This window comes from Dendropsophus ebraccatus, chromosome 7 (assembly GCF_027789765.1).
Source record: "Dendropsophus ebraccatus isolate aDenEbr1 chromosome 7, aDenEbr1.pat, whole genome shotgun sequence".
NCBI classification, from domain to species: domain Eukaryota; kingdom Metazoa; phylum Chordata; class Amphibia; order Anura; family Hylidae; genus Dendropsophus; species Dendropsophus ebraccatus.
In genome coordinates, this window is record NC_091460.1 from 109917993 (window position 1) to 109938687 (window position 20695).

The window sequence follows — 20695 nt, forward strand, 5'->3', positions numbered from 1 at the left end:
GGCAATTGTCTGATCTGATCAGAAAAATAATAAAAAAAAAATTAAAATATTAAAAAATATCACATTAATAAAAATTTGTATTGTGGAACAAAAAAAAAATCACACCCCAGCTATCCCTATAGAATTAAAGTTCTAACGCTCTTAGAAGGCGAGAAGAAAAAAAAAGCTAAAACGCAAAAATGAAAATTGGCTTCGTCATTAGGGCTAAAATCCACTGTGCCATTAAGAGGTTAAAATTAGAGATTTGCAAAAATAAGCACACATTTATTAATGTGCCCCTAAATATTGGAGTTGGACACAACTGGATACACAGCATAGAAGTTATAAAGTTTAACACTACAGGCCACTACGCCTTCCCCTTCTTTATTGGTTGTTTGACAGCCAATTTTCTGGACAGCCTTTAAATAATGCTTGTTATTCCAAAGCAGCGGCCGTTATTTGCAGAATAAAACGGATGTTATTTGCAAACTTTATTTTTTGGTGGCCAAAAAAAAAAATTGTGTTACACGGACAGAAGAGCACATTGTATGGTCATGGTCCTAATCTGTATTGTCATTGTGACATCAATTTCTATGAAAATTTATCTGAGAAAAGAAAACCTCTTCTGCATCAAATCCTGTGCGATCAATGGAGTTTGGAGACATTGTAGTCATTACCTATAGGATAGTTTTGCAAATGGTTCTCACATGTGCTCGGTTCTTACATATATTAGGCCATGTTCACACAACATTTTTTTGAGCTCTGTTTAAAATTACATCTATTATTTTGAGTCTGAAATAACGGACGTCATTTAGCAGCCTGGCCTCCCCTTAGTACAATGAACGTTTTTTATAATATGATATATAATATTATAATGTGAACATAGCCTTATACATGCATGCAATCCTGCTAGTCTGCAATATACACTATCATTTTATTCACCTTCTATTTTGGCTAAGGAAAAAAAATATTACTATATTTACTTTTTTTGTAGTGGATACAATTTCTACCATTTATATTTTGTTTTACTTTATTATGTTTTTTTTTTTAAATTGAAAATCTTACAGTGGTTTAAAATAATGTGAAAAAAGAAACAATCATAAAGAAAACAATGTACAAAGCATACGTTACGTCTCGTATATGGAAAATAAATAGAAGCTAACAGATGTAAAAAAGAAAAAAAATGCTCCATACGCATAACAATTGCATACCAAATACCCTTCTGGTTAAAGTTTATATTACTTCCTAAAATATGTGCACGTCTTGAGAAAACATTTATTTCTTCACTTAGCATTATGCTGAAAGCCAGAAGGAAAAGGCCAGGTGCAGAACTGGTTAGCAAGCAGACTGTGTGCCTCCACATTGTGAGTCAGCAATCTTCTATATGCCTCTTAGCTATAGTTTCGCTCAGTCGTTCTGAAGTCAGAGCTTTTGATTTTGTACAAATAGTTTTTGCTTCAGGCGTCATATTTATGAATGATTTGTCTTTGTTGCATCACCTCGGGTAATGTGCAATGGAACATTCCTACATGTGTAAGATAGTCCGTGTTTTGGGTGAATTAGATTAGATTGGCCATAAGAGGGCAAATGTAATCTGACATATTTTCTGATAGGATAGGAATGTTATCTGTGAGCCTAGTTGTTCTTTATAACATACCTGAAATATGGGAGCATAGAAGAAATGTTAGGCTTTTGGCTCTTCTTAAAAGTTTCTTGACTTGGCCCATCTTGACTCCCACTCTAAGGCTGGGTTCACACTACATTTTTGCAGTCCGTTTTTTTTTCATCCATTTTTGCCAAAAAAATGGAAATACAGATACATTTGTGCGCATCCGTTTTGATCTATTTTTCAACTGACTTCCATTATTAGAAAAAGAAAAAGGATAAAAATGCACATACACAAAAATAAGGTCAAGTACGTTTCTATGTACGTTAAAAAAATTGATGCGTTTTGATCCGTCTTTTTTTTTATATTGGAAGTGATTGGAGAAAAAAAACGGATGCACACAGTTGCATCCGTTTTTCCATCCGTTTTTTTGCAAAAACGGATGAAGAAAAAAACGGCTTGCAAAAATGTAGTGTGAACCCAGCCTTAGGGCTATGCTCACACAAAGTAGGGCTATGCTCACACAAAGTAGGGCTATGTTCACACTACGTTCTTTTCATGTAAAGAATGGACGCTGATTGCAATGGAATCAGCGTCTATTCTTTACTGCAGGGGCGGCATTGCATTGAAGACAATGCTATGCTGCCTGCTGTGTTTACAGGCGTTAAAATAATGTCCATGTCTATTATTTCAGGACACTGTTCAATGAACAGCGTTCGGAAATAATAGCTCTTCACACAATGTAAAGTGCAGTGGGGGCCGCACTTTACATCAAAGTGAATAGTTAATTGATTTGTGGGCACATCTGATGGTACCCGCAAGTCAATATTAAAAAAAGAACGTTCCTGCAGTCCTAAATGCAGCCCAGCGGCTAGAAGTTTAACAGTGTCCATTGCTATGCAACGGACGTTGTTAAACCTAGTGTAAACATAACCTATTTCAGTATTTTGGCCAGTATTTTTTCTCATCTAAAGCAGGAGTGGGTTGAATACCCAGAAAAGATGCAAATCTTTCCATTACAATATCTCTCTGTTGGTTCTACTCTTTGTTTTGGCTAAAAAATACTGACCAAAATGCAATGTGTGAACAAAGCCTAATAATGCATTCATCTTTTCTATACAGTTGCACTTAGTTTATAAGGCTTCTCCAGGACTAGAAGGATAGGTATTCTTATTTGTCTTGGAACATGTCACTCTTGCTCATAGGTTGTATCAGGCACTGAATGTTTTTTAATAGAGATGAGCGTGACTTGGGCATGTTTAAGTCCGCTCGCTTAGTATTTGAATACTGATGGCTGATGAAGTTGGATCCCGCCTTAGAGAATCCTGGAAAACATCTGTATCCATGTTTTCCTGGATTCCATAGGGCTGCATTAAACTTTTACAGCCACAGGTATTCAATTGCCAAACAAGTGAACTTAAGCATGCCCAAGTCGCACTCATCTCTAGAGTTTGGTTACAATACCAGGTCAATGGACAATCTTGTTCTTTATGGAAAAAGTCAGAAACTTCTACTTTGAACTGTCCCTTCATTTCCATGCAGTCTGCCCTGTACAGAACAATGGCATGCAGATGGGACGCAGTGTAATCCATTGATAACAAGTCATTAACCTCTCTGTTTATCATTCATGTCATAATTTGTTCTATCCCCTTCTAACTTTCATCATATACCGTAATATTATATTAAACAGTTTGGGTTCATTAGTTCAGATCTGATAAACATGCACTGTTTTACATTCTGCGGACATTCAGCAAACACTTACGCACAAGCTGGCCATACATTAACGTTATTCTCACTTACATAAATGTCATCATGTAACTGTGGTTGGATGAACTAAATCTTCATCAAAAGGATATAATGTACAATTATATCCTACAGAGGGTTGAGGGGGCATGACTCAGACTTAGGGGGTGTGAAAATGAGTCTGAGGGGGATGTCAGGGATGTCAAAGGGATGTGAATATGAGGCTATGGGGGGTGTCAGTGATGCCAAGGGGATGTGAATATGAGGCCGAGGGGGTTGTCAGTGATGCCAAGGGGATGTGAATATGAGGCTGAGGGGGTGTCAGAGATGCCAAGGGGATGTGAATATGAGACTGAGAGGGATGTCAGTGATGCCAAGAGGATGTGAATATGAGGCTGAGGGGGGTGTCAGTGATGCCAAAGGGATGTGAATATGAGGCTGAGGGGGGTGTCAGTGATGCCAAAGGGATGTGAATATGAGGCTGAGGGGGGTGTCAGTGATGCCAAAGGGATGTGAATATGAGGCTGAGGGGGGTGTCAGTGATGCCAAAGGGATGTGAATATGAGGCTGAGGGGGGTGTCAATGATGCCAAGGGGGTATAAATATGTAAGAAAACATTTCCACCCATATCACTGTTGAGAGAGAATCATAGATGGTCAACCCAATAGTAAATCACTATATCTTGGGAATAAGAGGTCATAGAAACAAAATAAAAACTGGAATTATGGAATCCAAGGTTACAAAATTATATAAAAACTCCTCCTATATATATATAAATAAATGTTTTGGCTGGGATATATATATATATATATATATATATATATATATATATATATATATATATATATATGTGTGTGTGTGTGTATTTAGTTTTTGTCATACATTCTTTTGCATAGCTATATTAGTCTTTTCTTGCCGCATTTCTCCCGGCTCTACTTGTGCCAGATGTACAGTACATCTTTTCCATGTGACTGGTACATGCTTAGCTTTCTTTACATTAAGGGACGTTCTGTTGTTTAGCCACTTAGGCTAATTAAGTAATCATTAAAAATGAAACTGTTCCACTTCCTTCTGGTCTGTAGGTGACATTGATGGAGTGCCTCTCCATGGCTATGATGGCACACAATTGAATCATGAAATTAGGCCAGTTGTTAATGCCCAGATACCGATTAGGTGAACAGCTTGCTGGTTGCTGGTGATTAACTTGGCTTTAATGTAAATGATGCAGCAGCTTTATGTTAAATTATGTTAAGCAGATTCGTCGGAAGGAAAATACTTTTAAGATTTTAACTTAACCATGATACTCCCATGTTAAAAAGGATAAAGTCTGGGGTGTATATATATATATATATATATATATATATATATATATATATATATAATTTTTTTTTTTTTTTAAATAAAAGGTATTCCATTCTCCATGTTGTTCCTGTAAATTATGGATACTCATATGAGAAGTCTTAAAGGGCTTGTTTTTAAAAAAAATAATAACTATAAAGGGGCATTCTCATCATCAAATGTAATCCCCTAGCCACAGTATGAGGGATAACTAGACTGGTGGAGGTTTGACCATATGAACCCCCAATGATTTCAAGAACAGAGGACAAATATCCTTTGTATAAATGCAGCAGCAGCACACATGCTCAGCCAGTGTCACATTCATCCTGTACGGTGGGGGTCCCAGCAGTCAGACCCCCATCGATCTACTAGTTATTCTCTATATACTGTGGATCTTAAAGGGGAATGCGGCGAAAAATGTTTTCTTTCGTGTCAACTGATGCAAGAAAGTTATATAGATTTGTAATTTCATTCTATTTAAAAATCCTCTCTTCCAGTATTTATCAGCTGCTGTATGTCCTGCAGGAAGTGGTGTATTATTTCCAGTCTTACACAGGGCTCTTTGCTGTCACCTCTGACCATGACATGAACTGTCCAGAGCAGTAGGGGTTCTCTAGGGGGATTTGCTACTGCTTTAGACAGTTCCTGACATGGATAGAGGTGGCAGCAGAGAGCACTATCGAAGACATTTTTTTAACTAGAAGTAAATTACAAATCTATATAACTTTCTGAAACCTGTTTGATTTGAAGGATTTTTTTTTTTTGCTGGAGTACCCTTTTAATGGGACTGGCAGAATTATATGTACCAGGCAGAAACAAATCTGAAAACAGATTTTCATTGGCAGACATGACATTTTGTAGGAATTGACTAACTGGCAATTTTCCCAGGACTGGGTCCATCTTTTCCCAGCACATGGGGAGGAGCGGCAAAGAGCGGAGCAGACTCCAAAGCCTGTAGCCGGATGAGCAGAATGCAGATAGGAACAAAGCAAAACTTTCTTAATATGGGGAAAAAAATTGAAACCTAATTGTAACGATATTAAAAATAAGATTGCATATAATAAACATTTAATAACAATGAGACCCAGTTCCATCTTATGAGATGTGCATATACACCCCTGGAGAAGAGGTCATATAACTAATAGTATTGATAGCAGTTGTGTCAGTTTAGTATTGAAGCCAGTGACAATGTGCCAACTCACACTAATTTTGGTCCTTTTTTTTCTTTTAATCTTTCTGAATAGTGTGAACTTTTTCTTGTTGACTTGTTCCAGTGATAATGTTTTAGGCACACTTCTGTTACTGGGTTATAGATTTAAGCAAAAAGCCTTTTAGTGAAGACATAAGATTTGTAGGAAAGGAGTAAAATAAGTCATTTTAACTAAAAGCAGTGATTTCATCAAAGAAAGAAGATGGGGTCAGTCTGGTCGCTCAAGCTCCGGCACGACACACCAGTGGGCGCCAGCCTTTGTTTTATTGATCTGTGATGCAAGGTTGCTGCTACAGGCCATCTTACAGCTTAAACACTCGGAGTGCTGGAAACTTAACTAAACTTTAGTTATTACTAGAGATGAGCGCAACTCGAGCGTGCTGGAGTCTGATCACTCGGTATTTGAATACCGGTGGCTGTGGAAGTTAGATGCAGCCCTAGGGAGTCCTGGAAAACATGGATACAGCCATAGGCCGTAGGCTGCATCGATGTTTTCCCAGACTCCCTAGGGCTGCATCCATCTTCATAAGCCACCGGTAATCAAATTCAGAACCATTGGACTCCAGCACGCTCGAGTTAAGCTCATGTCTAGTTATTATTTAAAAAAGAAAGGTAAAGAGCCTCCTGTAATGTATGTAGTGCAGTTACTCATAGCACTTCCGGTGTACAAGATTTTTGATGGAAAGCTGTATCTTAACTTTGCTAGAGCTGATAGCAGTCAAATTTGAACTATAGGGGAGATTTATCAAACATGATGCACAGTGAAACTGGCTTAGTTGCCCCAGCAACCAATCAGATTCCACTTTTCATTTCCCAAAGAGTCTGTGAGGAATGAAAGGTGGAATCTGATTGGTTGCTAGGGGCAACTGAGCCAGTTTCACTTTACACCATGGGGGAGATTTATCAAACATGGTGTAAAGTAGAAGTGGCTCAGTTGCCCCTAGCAACCAATCAGATTCCACTTTTCATTCCTCACAGACTCTTTGGAAAATGAAAGGTGGAATCTGATTGGTTGCTAGGGGCATATGAGCCACTTTAACTTTACACCATGTTTGATAAATCTCCGCCCATATTTGATAAATCTCCCCCATGTTCATACACCATATTTTGGTCACTTTTCTGTCAGTATTTTGGGAAATATTTGTAGCCAAAATTAGAAGTGGAACTGACAGGGCAAAGTTATATAGAAAAATTTGCACAGCTTTTGTGTATTCAACCCACTCCTGGTTTTGAATGAACAATACTGACCAAAAGACTGATGGAAATACTATGTGTGAACATAGCCTTGAGAAGCATTGTAGGGGGTGTCCATTTTCTAGTTATTTAGTACAGTGTGTACCTTAAAAACTTAGGTCAGTAATGTAGCTTGTATGGGCCCAGGCATGTACAGGCCGGGAACACTACAGATACAGTGGTCACATTGTATATCACATAACTGTCACTTAATTTTAAAAACTTCATTTTAAAGTCTACTGTATTTCAGATATAGTTAGAAAGTGACTAAACAATCCACTCCTGTTTTTTTTGTTTTGTTTTTTTAAATACTGTGTGAACATATTATTTTAAAATAGAAACTGTTATGACGGCTTTTGTTTTAAAATAACGGTCATTATTTGCCGTTAAATGATGACCGTCCAATAAAAACTGCTATAATTGTAACGGTGTGGGAACATGGCCTACACATGTAGAAGGATCAATTTAGCACTCTCCATTGCATCCTGTTCACAACCGGCAAACGTACAGAATGAAACAATTTCTCTAATGCTTATTTAGCGGTTTATACATTAATATTGTCCTTGAATTCCTTGTTTTTGTGCATAGTTTTCAAGGATTTCAACATTGATTCGGATGCCCTTAATATAGAGGAAAATGCGCGAGTCAGCTATAAAGGATTGTAATAAAATACACCAAATGAAGCCAAAGCCAAGGCTATTTTTGTCTTGCCTTCACCAGCACAATGCATTGTGACCTTGATGCTGTTTAAAGATATTCCTTGGAGTGAAGCAGAAAAGGGTCTATGCAGTAGAGGTCGAATCTAACCAGACATTGCATCACAATTGAGGGCACCTTGTTTGTTTGTTTGTTTGCTTGTTTTTTGCTGTAATTTTTGCCTTTGTGTTCTGGATATGTCCCAGTATAAAAGTTGTCTTTTTAGTCATAAATTTATGTCCAGCTTTCCCTTCTCTTGTGTACTCATTACAGCACTGTCCCAATGTATTGTACTGATGACTACACTTTAGGGACTTTATAAAGAGGGGGGGCACATCCAGTCTCACATTATCTATTGGGAAAGTAAGGGGTGCTATGTCATGTTTTCCTAATTGGATATTACTGGAGTTTAACAGAACTCAAATATTCCAAATATTAGAAAGAAAATTGTCCTTTGGTGACTAGATTCCCCATGTACTAAGCTGTTGATATTTACCTATATTAACCAACTGATATACACCAGCAAAATGAAGACCCGCTCATCTGCTGGTTTAGGCTATGTTCACACACCGTCTTTGTATGCAAAAAACAGACATTTCTTGATAATGACGGACAGTAAAAATGATCCTGAATGGTATTTACGGCCTTCATTATTAAACAACAGCCATTATTTCAGCTAAAATGACATTGTGGGAACAAAGCATATAAAATGTACCCATGATCCATGTCTTTTTTCAACCGTAAAAACTATATAGCCTTAAAGGGGTGCTCCAGCAATTTCTTTTTCTTTCAAATCAACTGATGTCAGAAAGTTAGGATATGTTCACATCTCGGTTTTGGCAGCTTGTCGGGCTACACGTCAGAAATCAGTGAAAAATGGATGCTGACGTGCAGCCCGGCGTGCGGCCGACGGCCACATTGACTTAAATGAGCAGGACGGAGTAATTATGTGACAAGGTTCTGCTCATTTGCCGAACGTACACTGCTTTTGTGCAGGAATCAAAAGCGCGGTCGACCACGCCAGCATCCTTTTTTCACTGATTTCTGACGTGTAGCCCAACGTGTGGCCAAAAACGACATGTGAACATACCCTTACATAGATTTGTCATTTACTTCTGTTTAAAAATGTCCAGTTTTCCAGAACTTATCACTTCCTGTATATCCTGTAGGAAGTGGTGTATTCTTTCCAGTCTGACACAGTGCTCTCTGCTGCCACCTCTGTCCGTGACAGTAACTGTCCAGAGCAGTAACAAATATCAATAAAAAAAACTGAACTGTTCTCTGGACTGGAAATAAACATCACATCCTGCAGGACATACAGTAGCTCATAAGTACTGGAAGGTTTAGGATTTTTAAATAGAAGTAAATTACAAATCTATGTATACTCCTAACACCAGTTGATTTACAAGAAAAAAAAAATCACATATTTGAGTTTTGATATGTGAGCCCCATTCTACGAATAGTATTTCCCTAATGATACATAGCAAGGTAGTTGCTCACCAGAAAGGATACTTTATTATACCACCAGATGTTACTTCTCTCCATGTTAAAACAACCATATTGGAAGAATTCATTAAGCTTAGAGAACATAGACAAATTACAGAAACATGAGAACTGAGTGACTCTGTGTGCACTATGGGTCACCCAATCAGGGTGAAACATCTTATTAAGTCAATTTCAATGAATTTTTGATCCCTGACTCATAGGGTTCAAAGCTTAAAAAAAAAGTGATTAGTAATGTGTGTTTTGTTTGTATAGGTTTTCATTGAGTGAATCTTACCATGGGGTTACACAGCGGCAATGATAGAACATAGATAGTGAATGTGTCCATGGGTCTGTGTAGCCTCCAGACTGTGTGTATACTTACATTCCCAGACTATGGGTAGGCTTCTCATCCTTGTTGAGAGCTTGGGTCACCTTACTGTAAGTGGTGTGGCTCACAGAGATCAAATACTGTGAGACCCTGAGTTGTAAGCCGACATTGCTGATCTACAAACAAATAACTTCTGTCTCTAAATTTGTTAAAGGGTTAGGCCCTGTTCACACTATAGAATCAGTGCTGAGATTCCACACGGGGGGATGGATCCGCACGGAATCTGAATCCTGCAGTATATCAGTTTAAATGAAAGAGCTTGTGCGCCTCTGCTCTCCGCCCCTCTCCGCTTAAAGAATTGACATGTTCTGCACAGAATCTTAATGTGAACGGGGCCTAAGCTGGAACAGTACCTTAATACACCCATTGGGGGGATTTATCAAACTGGTGTAAAGTAGAAGTGGCTCAGTTGCCCCTAGCAACCAATCAGATCCCACTTTTGATTCCTCATAGATTCTTTGAAAAATGAAAGGTGGAATCTGATTGGTTGTTAGGGGCAACTGAGACAATTCTACTTAACACCAGTTTGATAAATCTTTACCAATATGTCCATAATATGTCCAAGCACAGAGGAACCATGCTCCTTTCTTGGTGAACATTTACATTTGGAGGATACAGAAGGAGAAGCAAGGTCATGTGTTGCTCCTCACTCCATGTTGTGGACGGGATTGCAGTTCTGAGTGTCCTGGAAGGGGGGGGGGTGAAGCTTCTTATATGGGAATTATAATTGATTATGATATATAACGTTACTGAGTCAGGAAGCTATAACATGCTGATGTTTACTTTTACTAAAGGTGATTGTGGCTTTGCATCAGCTTGACTTCAGCAGCTGAACCGAAATTGCACATTATAAAAACTATATATAGAAACATATTAATACATGATCTCTTAACAATGAATGTTAAAGGGAATCTATCAGCAGGTTTGGGCATCTTATCGGCGCGCCATTTTGATATAATAACCATTTTATAAATGTGCTAATTAGGCTGCTTGGTGCACTAGGGGTGACCCTTTACCCATTAGTGCATCACAATGGCAGCCTGCCCGCTCTCCTAGCAGTACCCCCTAATAAATACTGAGCCCCCTCTTTGCATTGGCCGTTACTGCAGAAGGGCGGCTCAGTACTCATTAGAGGAGTGGACTTCTTGGTGCACCAAGGGGTACAGTACTGAATGACATAATTAGCATATTAATAAAATGGGCATTAGATTAAACTGACACACCAAAGTGCCATAGCAATGGTAGCATTCATCATTGTTGTGTCCCCTAACCTGCTGATATAACTGACTTACTACTTACAGTGGGACAATTACTGCATATATGCTATCTACACAGTAAATTCTATAAAAAAGATTCCTGTGACTGGGATGACATTCCCGTATATCACTAATGCCCATGTAGCAATAATACTACTTTATTCTAGTGTACAACGTGCAGGTGCCCGTGCACCCAGAATTATGAGCATCCCAAGTCTATGGCCAGTCTTCTTACCAGCTGACATTTTCTGGTTAAAGCATTAGCACTAATTACATCACCATAATCTCTATATCTGCTGCGAATACCACTCTTTCCTCCTATGACCTCAGGATCATGTTCTTTGCTGTCTTGAGAAAATGACCCCTAGAAGACCTTATCCAGCTCTGAAGAGCATTGTTGTGATTAGATTGACAAAGGCTACAGCCCGTCCCACCTAGAAAGTCAGAGGATATAAAGCATCAAAGAATGACGAGGCTGATAAATGAGACAGATAGATAGATAGATAGATAGATAGATAGATAGATAGATAGATAGATAGATATATTGATAATAGATGGATAATAGATGGATAGATAGATAGATAGATAGATAGATAGATAGATAGATAGATAGATATATTGATAATAGATGGATAGTAGATAGATAGATAGATAGATAGATAGATAGATAGATATGAGATAAATACCCTGTTCCCCTGAAAATAAGGCAGTGTTTTATATAAATTTTTGCTCCCAAAGATGCACTATGTCTTATTTTCAGGGGATGTCTTATTTTTCCTTGAAGAAGAATTAACACTTATTGTTGAACAAAAAGAAATTAACATTTATTATATACTGTATTGTAGTTGTCATCACAAACCAGCATAACAAAACAAAAATAATCACCTTACCCCTCCCCACCCCTCCCTTTAGCGGTGTGGTGGCAGGGGTCTTACTTTTGGGGATGCCTTATTTTAGGCTCTCCTGTCAATCCTCCACTATGGCTTATTTTCAGAGGATGTCTTATTTTCGGGGGAATAGATAGATAGGAGATAGATAGATAGATAGATAGATAGATAGATAGATAGAAGATAGATAGAAAGATAGATAGATAGATAGATAGATAGATAGATAGATAATAGGGAGATAGATAGATAGATAGATAGATAGATAGATAGAAATATAATAGATAGATAGATAATAGATAGATAGATAGATAGATAGATAGATAGATAGATAGATAGGAGATAGATAGATAGATAGATAGAAAGATAATAGATAGATAGATAGATAGATAGATAGATAGATAGATAGAAGATAGATAGATAGATAGATAGATAGAAAGATAATAGATAGATAGATAGATAGATAATAGACAGAGATAGATAGATAGATAGATAGATAGATAGATAGATAGATAGATAGATAGATAGATAATAGATAGATATTTTCAAGAATTCCGCAGCACTTCCTTTAGTGAAAAATCCAAACTTGTTTATTCCATAACGGTCAAAAGATACATGCAACGTTTCTGCCTCCTCACGAGGCCTTTCTCAATTAATATAATAGATAGATAGATAGATAGATAGATGTTGTAGACATACGGATACAATAAATAACATAAATAGAATTAGACTTTGGGCAGCCAATACTTATTATGCTAGTGGAAGTTTTATTCTGCTGTCCATTCAGAATGCTTCAGAAGCCGCGCGTGGCTGGTAGAGTGGGGCTCTATCCGGAGTGAGGTCTCCTGCAGACATAATTTGTAGCCGGAGCAGGAAAGATTGGATCGTGCTGTTCTCCCCTATGGAGCGGGTTATGGAGAATAAAGTGGTAACCAATAACGCATACTCTAAATCTTATGTTTATTTTATAAGGGAAAAGTGTTGACAAGTGCTCTTTAAGAAAATACACTGTAACATGAACCAGCAACTACACCGTACTGACACTGAGAATTTACCGCTTTACCTTGACTGTTCCTGTTAAATCTGGATTTGGTTGGAGATAAAGACTATAGCTATTTAACCTGTTCAGAACCTGCATTCTGTCAAGGAACGAATACGACTTTGATCTGTCCCTAAGACTCTGTTAACTGATCTTGCTTTCATTCTACTGGTCTTTATCACTGAAATTTATGCACAGTTGCGGCAAGGTTCACTAGTCATAAAATGTCAGAATACATTGATATATGTCTTGCTGGAATTAGCACTTTCCCTCCATTCCATGTGTAGATTGTAAAACTATATAAATTTGTACCAGCATGCAGCGCCATCTAGAGGGAGTGTCAAGTCCTGCAGCATGGCTCCCTAAACTTAGCATTGAAATGACTTTGAAAAGAACAGATTTTCTTTAATAATTTATGTTTTTTACATAGAGCGACGTGTAGATGTATTACATAGTCAAACCAAATAATTTGTCCTTTTTTTTTTTTTTTAGTATCTTGACCCCAATAAACAGACGTACAGTATTTATACTAGAAGACCTTTGTCCCTTTGACTTTTGTTTCTCTGTACCTGTTTTGTCAGCGAAACATCACATTACCTAATGTGTATACGCCAGGAAATGATGTGCTTTCCTCATTCTGAAACATATAGTCTTGTAAAGCTCACTCGTACCTGCCAAGCCGAAGCTGCCAAGGAATGCATGAGCTTTTATGATAACAATGCAGTATCTCTAGAAGGACTGCTCCACTGTTACAATTTGCTCAGGAAATCCTGTGATAAAGATTTAGCTAATCTATATTCACAGAAGTTACTGCAGATGTCAAACCTGTCCAACCAGACTCCAAATCTAGTAGATACATTTTCTGCTAAAACCCCCAGTTCTATGTGGCCCTCTCTGTTTTTTTTCATACTTTGATTTATTATTCTGTTTATGAGGTTAAATATGAGCGGATTAAGTTTACCATAGGCCCCAGGCTGTTCACCAAACCTAAACCTGCCCCCCCCCGCACCCCGCTGTGAATATGGCAGCACTAGCATTGTGTATATAGTACAGCATAGTTATTGTCATGATGCCCTGATTTGTGCAAAATTGCAGTAAAAAAGCAGCGATTGTTTGCAAATCATGGCAGAACTGTATGCAGAGACAATACACCACTAAAAGTATAATTTTTTGGGGGTGTCCATGGGCCCCCCAAGAGCCCAGGGCCCTATTATAATCCGCTACTGTTCCTGCCTACTTGCTAGCCCAACTACAGGTGGTCGGCAATAACTGGGCAACAGTCCCTACGCTGGTTAAGTGAAACACAGAACAAGACAAGACAGACAAACACAATGAAGAAAAGTCAGCAGAACAGCCGAACAATACAAAAACAGAAGGCAAAAACAGAGGTAAAGGACAGGTCAAAAGGTCAGAATACCAAGCAATCCAATCCAATATGAAATGCCAGCCCAAGCTATAAGCCGTGCCCAAGAGAACAAGTGAACTTTTTATGAGATGCCCAAGTCACAGTCCAGGGCGTGATTGGACCAGCCCTCCGACATCCAGACCACACAGAACAGAGAACAGGCAGGGAAGGGAAATAAGTGGAGAAGGCAACTGTCCATCAGTCCCAGTCTAAAGTATCTGCAGCTTTGGACTAGGCAAGCAGAAGAAACTAGACTGGTAGGTGGAACCTGGTCACCACACAGCAAGCGCTGGAATTAGAGTCCAAACACGCACCCAAAATTATGGCCAAAGGCGCAGTCTCAGCAGTACTTTACAGGCAGAGGGCCGCACTGAGGACTAAACAGGCACGGACATGACAAGTTATCTGAAATCCTAATAATTGTGTTATACTTTCTGTAACATGACCAGCTCCTAAAAGAAATCAATTCCTCATGTTAACCATATTTAGAATTTGCTTACACAACACAAATACTGTACATCTAGTCAGTACTTGGCACAATATGTGCTATATACCTTAAAACTGATACCCTGGGAGATAGAGCCCATGTCCTTCAGTAGGCTGTTGACTTTGATCAATGGATGAGCAGAGGTTCTAGGGAGCCGGGATGTATGTAGCTGCTTCAGGTAAGGATAATATGGCTGGTCCTAACCTTATTATAAGCTATTTCATCCTTCGTGTCATTTGAACAGGAAAAGACACTTTGAAATATTTGGTATGCTATTATCTCTAAATACGATAAAGACTGTGTTTTCTTCTTCTTGGACGTGCTTCCAGGAAGTACATTGTCCAATTTTATCTCCTCAGTGTTTGTCCTGTAGATACATTATCTGAGACTTGTGCTATGCATAGTCCCGGGGGGAAGCTAGAAAGAATGGTTCCAAGCAGAATACACTTTAGGAGTGAATATTTATGTATAACACATAGTTATAGTCGGCCTACTTCAAGTGTGATTGTTGAAGAATTGCATGATAATAACTTCATAAATAATGTTAGCAGGCTGCGGATGTGAGAAAAAACTTATTGTGAGAAATGTGAAAAAAATTGATTTCATTATTGTTAAGTTAGATTATAGTTAAAGTATCTTTTAGAAAATGGCCAATTTAGCTGGAGACGTGGCCAAAGAATCCATCCAGTGCTGAATCTATCAAGTGGAGGTCTTTAAGAACACACCAGACTGGCAGGGGTCTATTTATAATAATTAGAGATGAGTGAACCGGGTTCGGGTTTGAGTCCATCCGAACCCGAACGATCGGCATTAGATTAGCGGTGGCTGCTGTACTTGGATAAAGATCTAAGGTTGTCTGGAAAACATCAATACCACCAATGACTATATCCATGTTTTCCACATAGCCTTAGGGCTTTATCCAACTTCAGCAGCCACCGCTAATCAAATACCGAAAGTTCGGGTTCGGATGGACTCGAGCATGCTCCAGGTTCGCTCATCTCTAATAATAATATTTTAGATATGATCTATTTTACATCTACCCATGTTGTATGATGGTACTGTGCTGGTTTGATTTTTTTAATATGGTTACCTTATAGGATTTTTTATTTTAATATCATAGAGATTGTTGCATTATCCCTTTTTAACCTTTTTTAAGGGGCCATCTGTCTGAAAACTTATAGAAAGTTACACAAAAAACATGTTGGCAGAAAAAGACTATCTGGTCCATCTAGTTTGCCCTTTTAATATTTCCCTTCTTATTATCCTAGGACAGATATATGTTTATCCCAGGCATGTCTACATTCTGTAGATTTACCTACCACATCTATTGAAAGTTTGTTCCAAGCATCTACTACTCTTTCTGGGTCAGAGTATAGGGCTGTAGACCCCGCTATGCAGACCATGCCCCTCCCCCACTCGCGCTCTCACCCAGTAGAGGGCTCTTACACCAAAGTAATGCTCTTAAACCAAGTCACAATTTTGAAAAACTGTGATCTCCTTAACCAAAACGCTCTTAATCCAAGTTACTCTTAAACCAAGGAACCACTGTGTACTGTATATATAATATATATATATATATATATATATAAATATATATATATATATATATATATATATATATATATATATATAATTTTTTTAATTTATTGAAACATTTAAGAATTATTTTCTAAAAAGTTTATATTTTACTTGTAGCTCTGTAGTATTTTTTTTTTTGAAAGATAATGCATTTGACCTGTTGGATTGTAATTATGGAACATTATTTATCTGTTCCTGCAATGTTAAAATGGATTTCCATATTATTTGTAGTTTTTTCTGCAAAGAATGACAATTATTTGTATAATTCTGTTGTCTTACAATGTATCAGGTCAATGCATTGGGACATTTCTCTTGTCACATGGATATCATATGTGGTGTGTGACATCAACAACTTGTTCTCATCCATGGCAGCTTGTAAAAACAGATGTAGCCCATCACTGCTCACTCTCCACTATAGGCCAAGAGCTGTGGTGACATTGGTCAGCAGTCACTTCTTGATCTGTAAGTTTCACAATACAAGTAACAGTGCAGTCTAAACCATCTGGTATCAGATCTCTGTAAATGTATGGGAACAACTCCAGCTAGTCCTGTGCGGCATTGCAGAGTAGCTCAATAAGCGCCAATGTTCTATGACACTATGTAACTATGTAACTCTCACTCAATACATGTGTAGTTCCTTAAAATAACATTATTGGTTATGTTCACATGATATTTTTTCCTTCTGTTTATAATTGGCTTAAATGACCCCCTTCATTTCGCATTTTGGACTCCCCTGCCGTCCACAATGGTGGCTGTTGGTACATTATTCTAGTTCAGGTGGACTGACTGCTCTTTGGATGTGTCTTTGTATAAAAAGTCCTTTGAATTTAATAGCAAAGATTATGAAAAAAGAAAAATTGTGCGTGAACTAAAAAATAACGCAAACGACGAACGTTCTTTAATACACTGTGAGCATTGGTCGGCCGTCATTCCATTGACTTCAATGCATTCTATTGAGGTCAATTAACATATGGTAATAATAATCGCCATTTTAAAAAGTGTGAACATAGCCTCTGTCTTATCATTGGTTGAGTGTGCCAGGCTCTCCCCCTATCTTCTTTCACCTCCCCCCTATAAAGAAAAGCCTTGAAACTTGGTCCTCAAGCTAGTTACAGGATGGTATGGAGCTGAGAAAGGAAAGAGAGAAAAAGGAAGCATTTTTGTCTGATAAGATATATTACAAACTTTTGCTTGAACTGTTTTTATTGACAGTTTCTGTTTTTGTAAAATGTATCTGTTACATTGTTACATCTGTTTTTGCACATTTTGCACACAAAAAAAATTGCACAATTCTTCTTGAGCAGTAACCTAAACATGAGTAACTTTTTTGCTTCATGAGTACAGCATAACAGGAAAAACAGGTGCAAACAGAGATTATTAGGGGGAAAATGTGCAAATGCTACATTTTTTTGGTTAGTTCATACATGGCATTTAACCCAGTCACATTATATAATAATATGTTTAGTAGAATTAATCCCTCAATTTGTTTAACGGCCTTTTTTTTCTTTTATCCTTTCCTTACAGTATCTCCAGTAGGTCATCTATCAAAATGTTCAGAAAAAGAGAAGACATACTGTGTTAATGGTGGTGAATGTTATGTGATCAATGGAATTACAAGCAGCCCTGCAAGAAAATACATGTGCAAGTAAGACTACTTACAGTTAACATTTTCTTGTAATTGATTCATCTGCAAGTTAACATTCAGCCATGAGCATTGTATCATCATACAGTAGGTACCATTCTCAATCTAGCTCCTGATCTATACCTCACAGAGCCTGCACTATTCTACCAACGCTTTACACCAGGATATGCTCCTACATGGTGTAACATAACGCACAAGTATTACAGCCTGTAAACCATTATCTGTTATCCAGGTTTGAATATCTGAAAGGCATAAATCCTACCTTTACAAGGAAAAATCTATAAAAAAAAATTGTAATATAAGATTTTACTTTCACAAAATGTAGAATCTTTACTTTCGATCATCAGATCAAAGTCCTAAGGAAAAACTGCACTATGATTAACCTGAACAGCAAATTTTAAAAATAAGTTCATTGAATGATGCAATGCAATGTAATTGTACTTCATGGCTCTGGATGTTACCTTAACTTATTTTAATGTTATTTTTATTGAACACAATTTTCATGTTTCTGACAAGGGGACTAATGGATTATTGTTAAGATGCATATTTTTTGTTGTTGGATTTTATTATGTGTCAAAGTTTGGGTTGGACCTATCATAACAGGTGAAAATGGAGAGTGGTGGAGTTGCTCTAATGTTTTTTATAGATCAGTTTGTTAAGTTTTTCGTATTGTTTGTGATCATGTAAGCGTTATCTAGAAGACTTGTTTTTCTGTGTTGTTTTCCTTAATACCCAAATATAATGGTCACGTAATGGAGAGTTTAGCCCTGAATAGAGATGAGCAAACCGGGTTCGGGTTCGAGTTGACCCGAACCCGAACGTTCGGTATTTGATTAGCGGGGGCTGCTGAACTTGGATAAAGCTCTAAGGTTGTCTGGAAAACATGGATACAGCCAATGACTATATCCATGTTTTCCACATAGCCTTAGGGCTTTATCCAACTTCAGCAGCCACCGCTAATCAAATGGCGAAAGTTCGGGTTCGGACCGACTCGAGCATGCTCAAGGTTTGCTCATCTCTAGCCCTGAAATTATCTTGTTTATTGCAAGATGTCCCCACTACATTCCCCTCCGACACATGTACCGATGATTTAGTAAAACACATCATGTTTGACCTTAAAGCGAATGTACCACTTCAATGGACATATAAAGATTTTCATACAACATTATTGGCGCTGCCCTGCTAATTCTGATGGTATGGTCCCTTTTTCAATCTGCCACCGGGTTTCTGATATCTTTGCTGTTTTCTTGATATGCAAATGAAGTCTTTTGGTGCACTAGAGATGGGTTTAGCAACCCACCCCCCAGTGCACAATATCTTCACCCCCAGACGATGCAAGCCTTTTCTGTTCCATCGATCCCGCCTTCTGTGTCAAGTTCGGTCTGGCTTAGTGCGCAGACTCATAGACCACTCTATGTACTGATGAACAGGCTGTGGATGTTTGGGAAGAAGTGCTGGCTGCATTGGATAAGACACAGAAGGGGGGAACGAGGGAACAGGGAAGGCTCATGTCACCAGGAGGTATCGATATCTGTGCATTAGAGTACTAGGCCCACCTCCAGTGCACCAAAATACCTCATTAGCATTTTGTGAAAATGGCAAAGATATCCAGACCCGGGTGGCGGATTGAAAAAAGGACCACACCATCAGAATTAGGGTTCGCTTTAATTGACTTTCCATTCTACATTTAGTTAGGATCTGGAAATTGTATGAAATGACCCTTTTATTGTATCTAATGAATTATTTGTGAGTGCATACACCCACCAACCATGTCAGCATAGCTAATTTATACCTAACAACTTAGACACCTTTCCCTAGGTGTAAGACAAGTGATAATTGGGCAAATTCTAACACATACATCTGAAATATTGTAATGTAACAGTACTTCTAAAGTTGCTGAGAGCGACAAAGAAATTTAGCTTGGATTTTTCATGTCAACTTTTTATCCATCGTCATGCATACATAAAAGTTACAAGGTAATGTAAATACTGTTTGATGGTCAGTGAAAAGTATGATCATAACAGGGCTTTAGAGAAAAAAATTAAATAAAATCAAAAATTAAAGCTCAGAGAGTACCAACACTCTCTGAGCTGCCCAATTGTGGAGGACATGGTTTGATAGAAATAATAGCTGGTCTATGGATTGGTTACATTTGGATACCATTGGTCTTCGAGTTTCAGTCTCGTGCTCCAACTGGACTAACAGGGTTGATAGCATGAAAATTACTAAAAAATAGTCTATATCCACAGGAATGTTCCTTAATACTACCAAGGGTTTTACAATGTTTTTGGATTTTAATGTTCATAGTGTCTCACTTGCATTATTGGCTGAAAGGAAATGTTTGGCACTCTCTTTTTTCAAAAATCCTGTTATTGTCTTGAATTGTGTAAATGAAGCTTCTCCATTAAGACACATCACATTTACCACCATCTTTACATTGTCACCATGTATTGTGTCTCACTTAAGCATCACTTTTCATACTGAATGTAAGAAGTCTTTGTCACTCTTTTGAAAAGTGAAGCTTTTTTCTACCATGTCCTACAGGAGAACACATTCAGATGGATACCATTTTTCTTTCTTTCTTTTTTTTTTAATTTTATTTTGCTCATCACATTTTTACCCTTTAGGTGCAAACCAGGATTCACTGGAGCAAGATGTACTGCGACTGACCCTGTGAGAGTCATAAGACCAGAAAGTATGTCCTAATAATCTGATTTAATTTCTTT

The 20695-nt window shown here is 37.9% G+C and overlaps 1 protein-coding gene across 8 annotated transcripts in view; it reads left to right on the forward strand.

Moving 5' to 3' along the window:
• The window catches only part of NRG1 (neuregulin 1), a 125578-nt gene that overhangs the window by 75888 nt on the left and 28995 nt on the right, over positions 1-20695 (forward strand). For 4 of the 8 annotated variants that reach the window (XM_069978133.1, XM_069978135.1, XM_069978136.1 and 1 more), the window contains 2 exons: positions 17852-17972; positions 20597-20664. In XM_069978133.1, coding sequence (XP_069834234.1) covers positions 17852-17972; positions 20597-20664 — 189 coding nt within the window. Of the gene's footprint in view, positions 1-14101; positions 14116-17851; positions 17973-20596; positions 20665-20695 lie in introns of those variants that run through there. The other 4 variants (XM_069978137.1, XM_069978138.1, XM_069978132.1 and 1 more) reach the window with 3 other exon arrangements.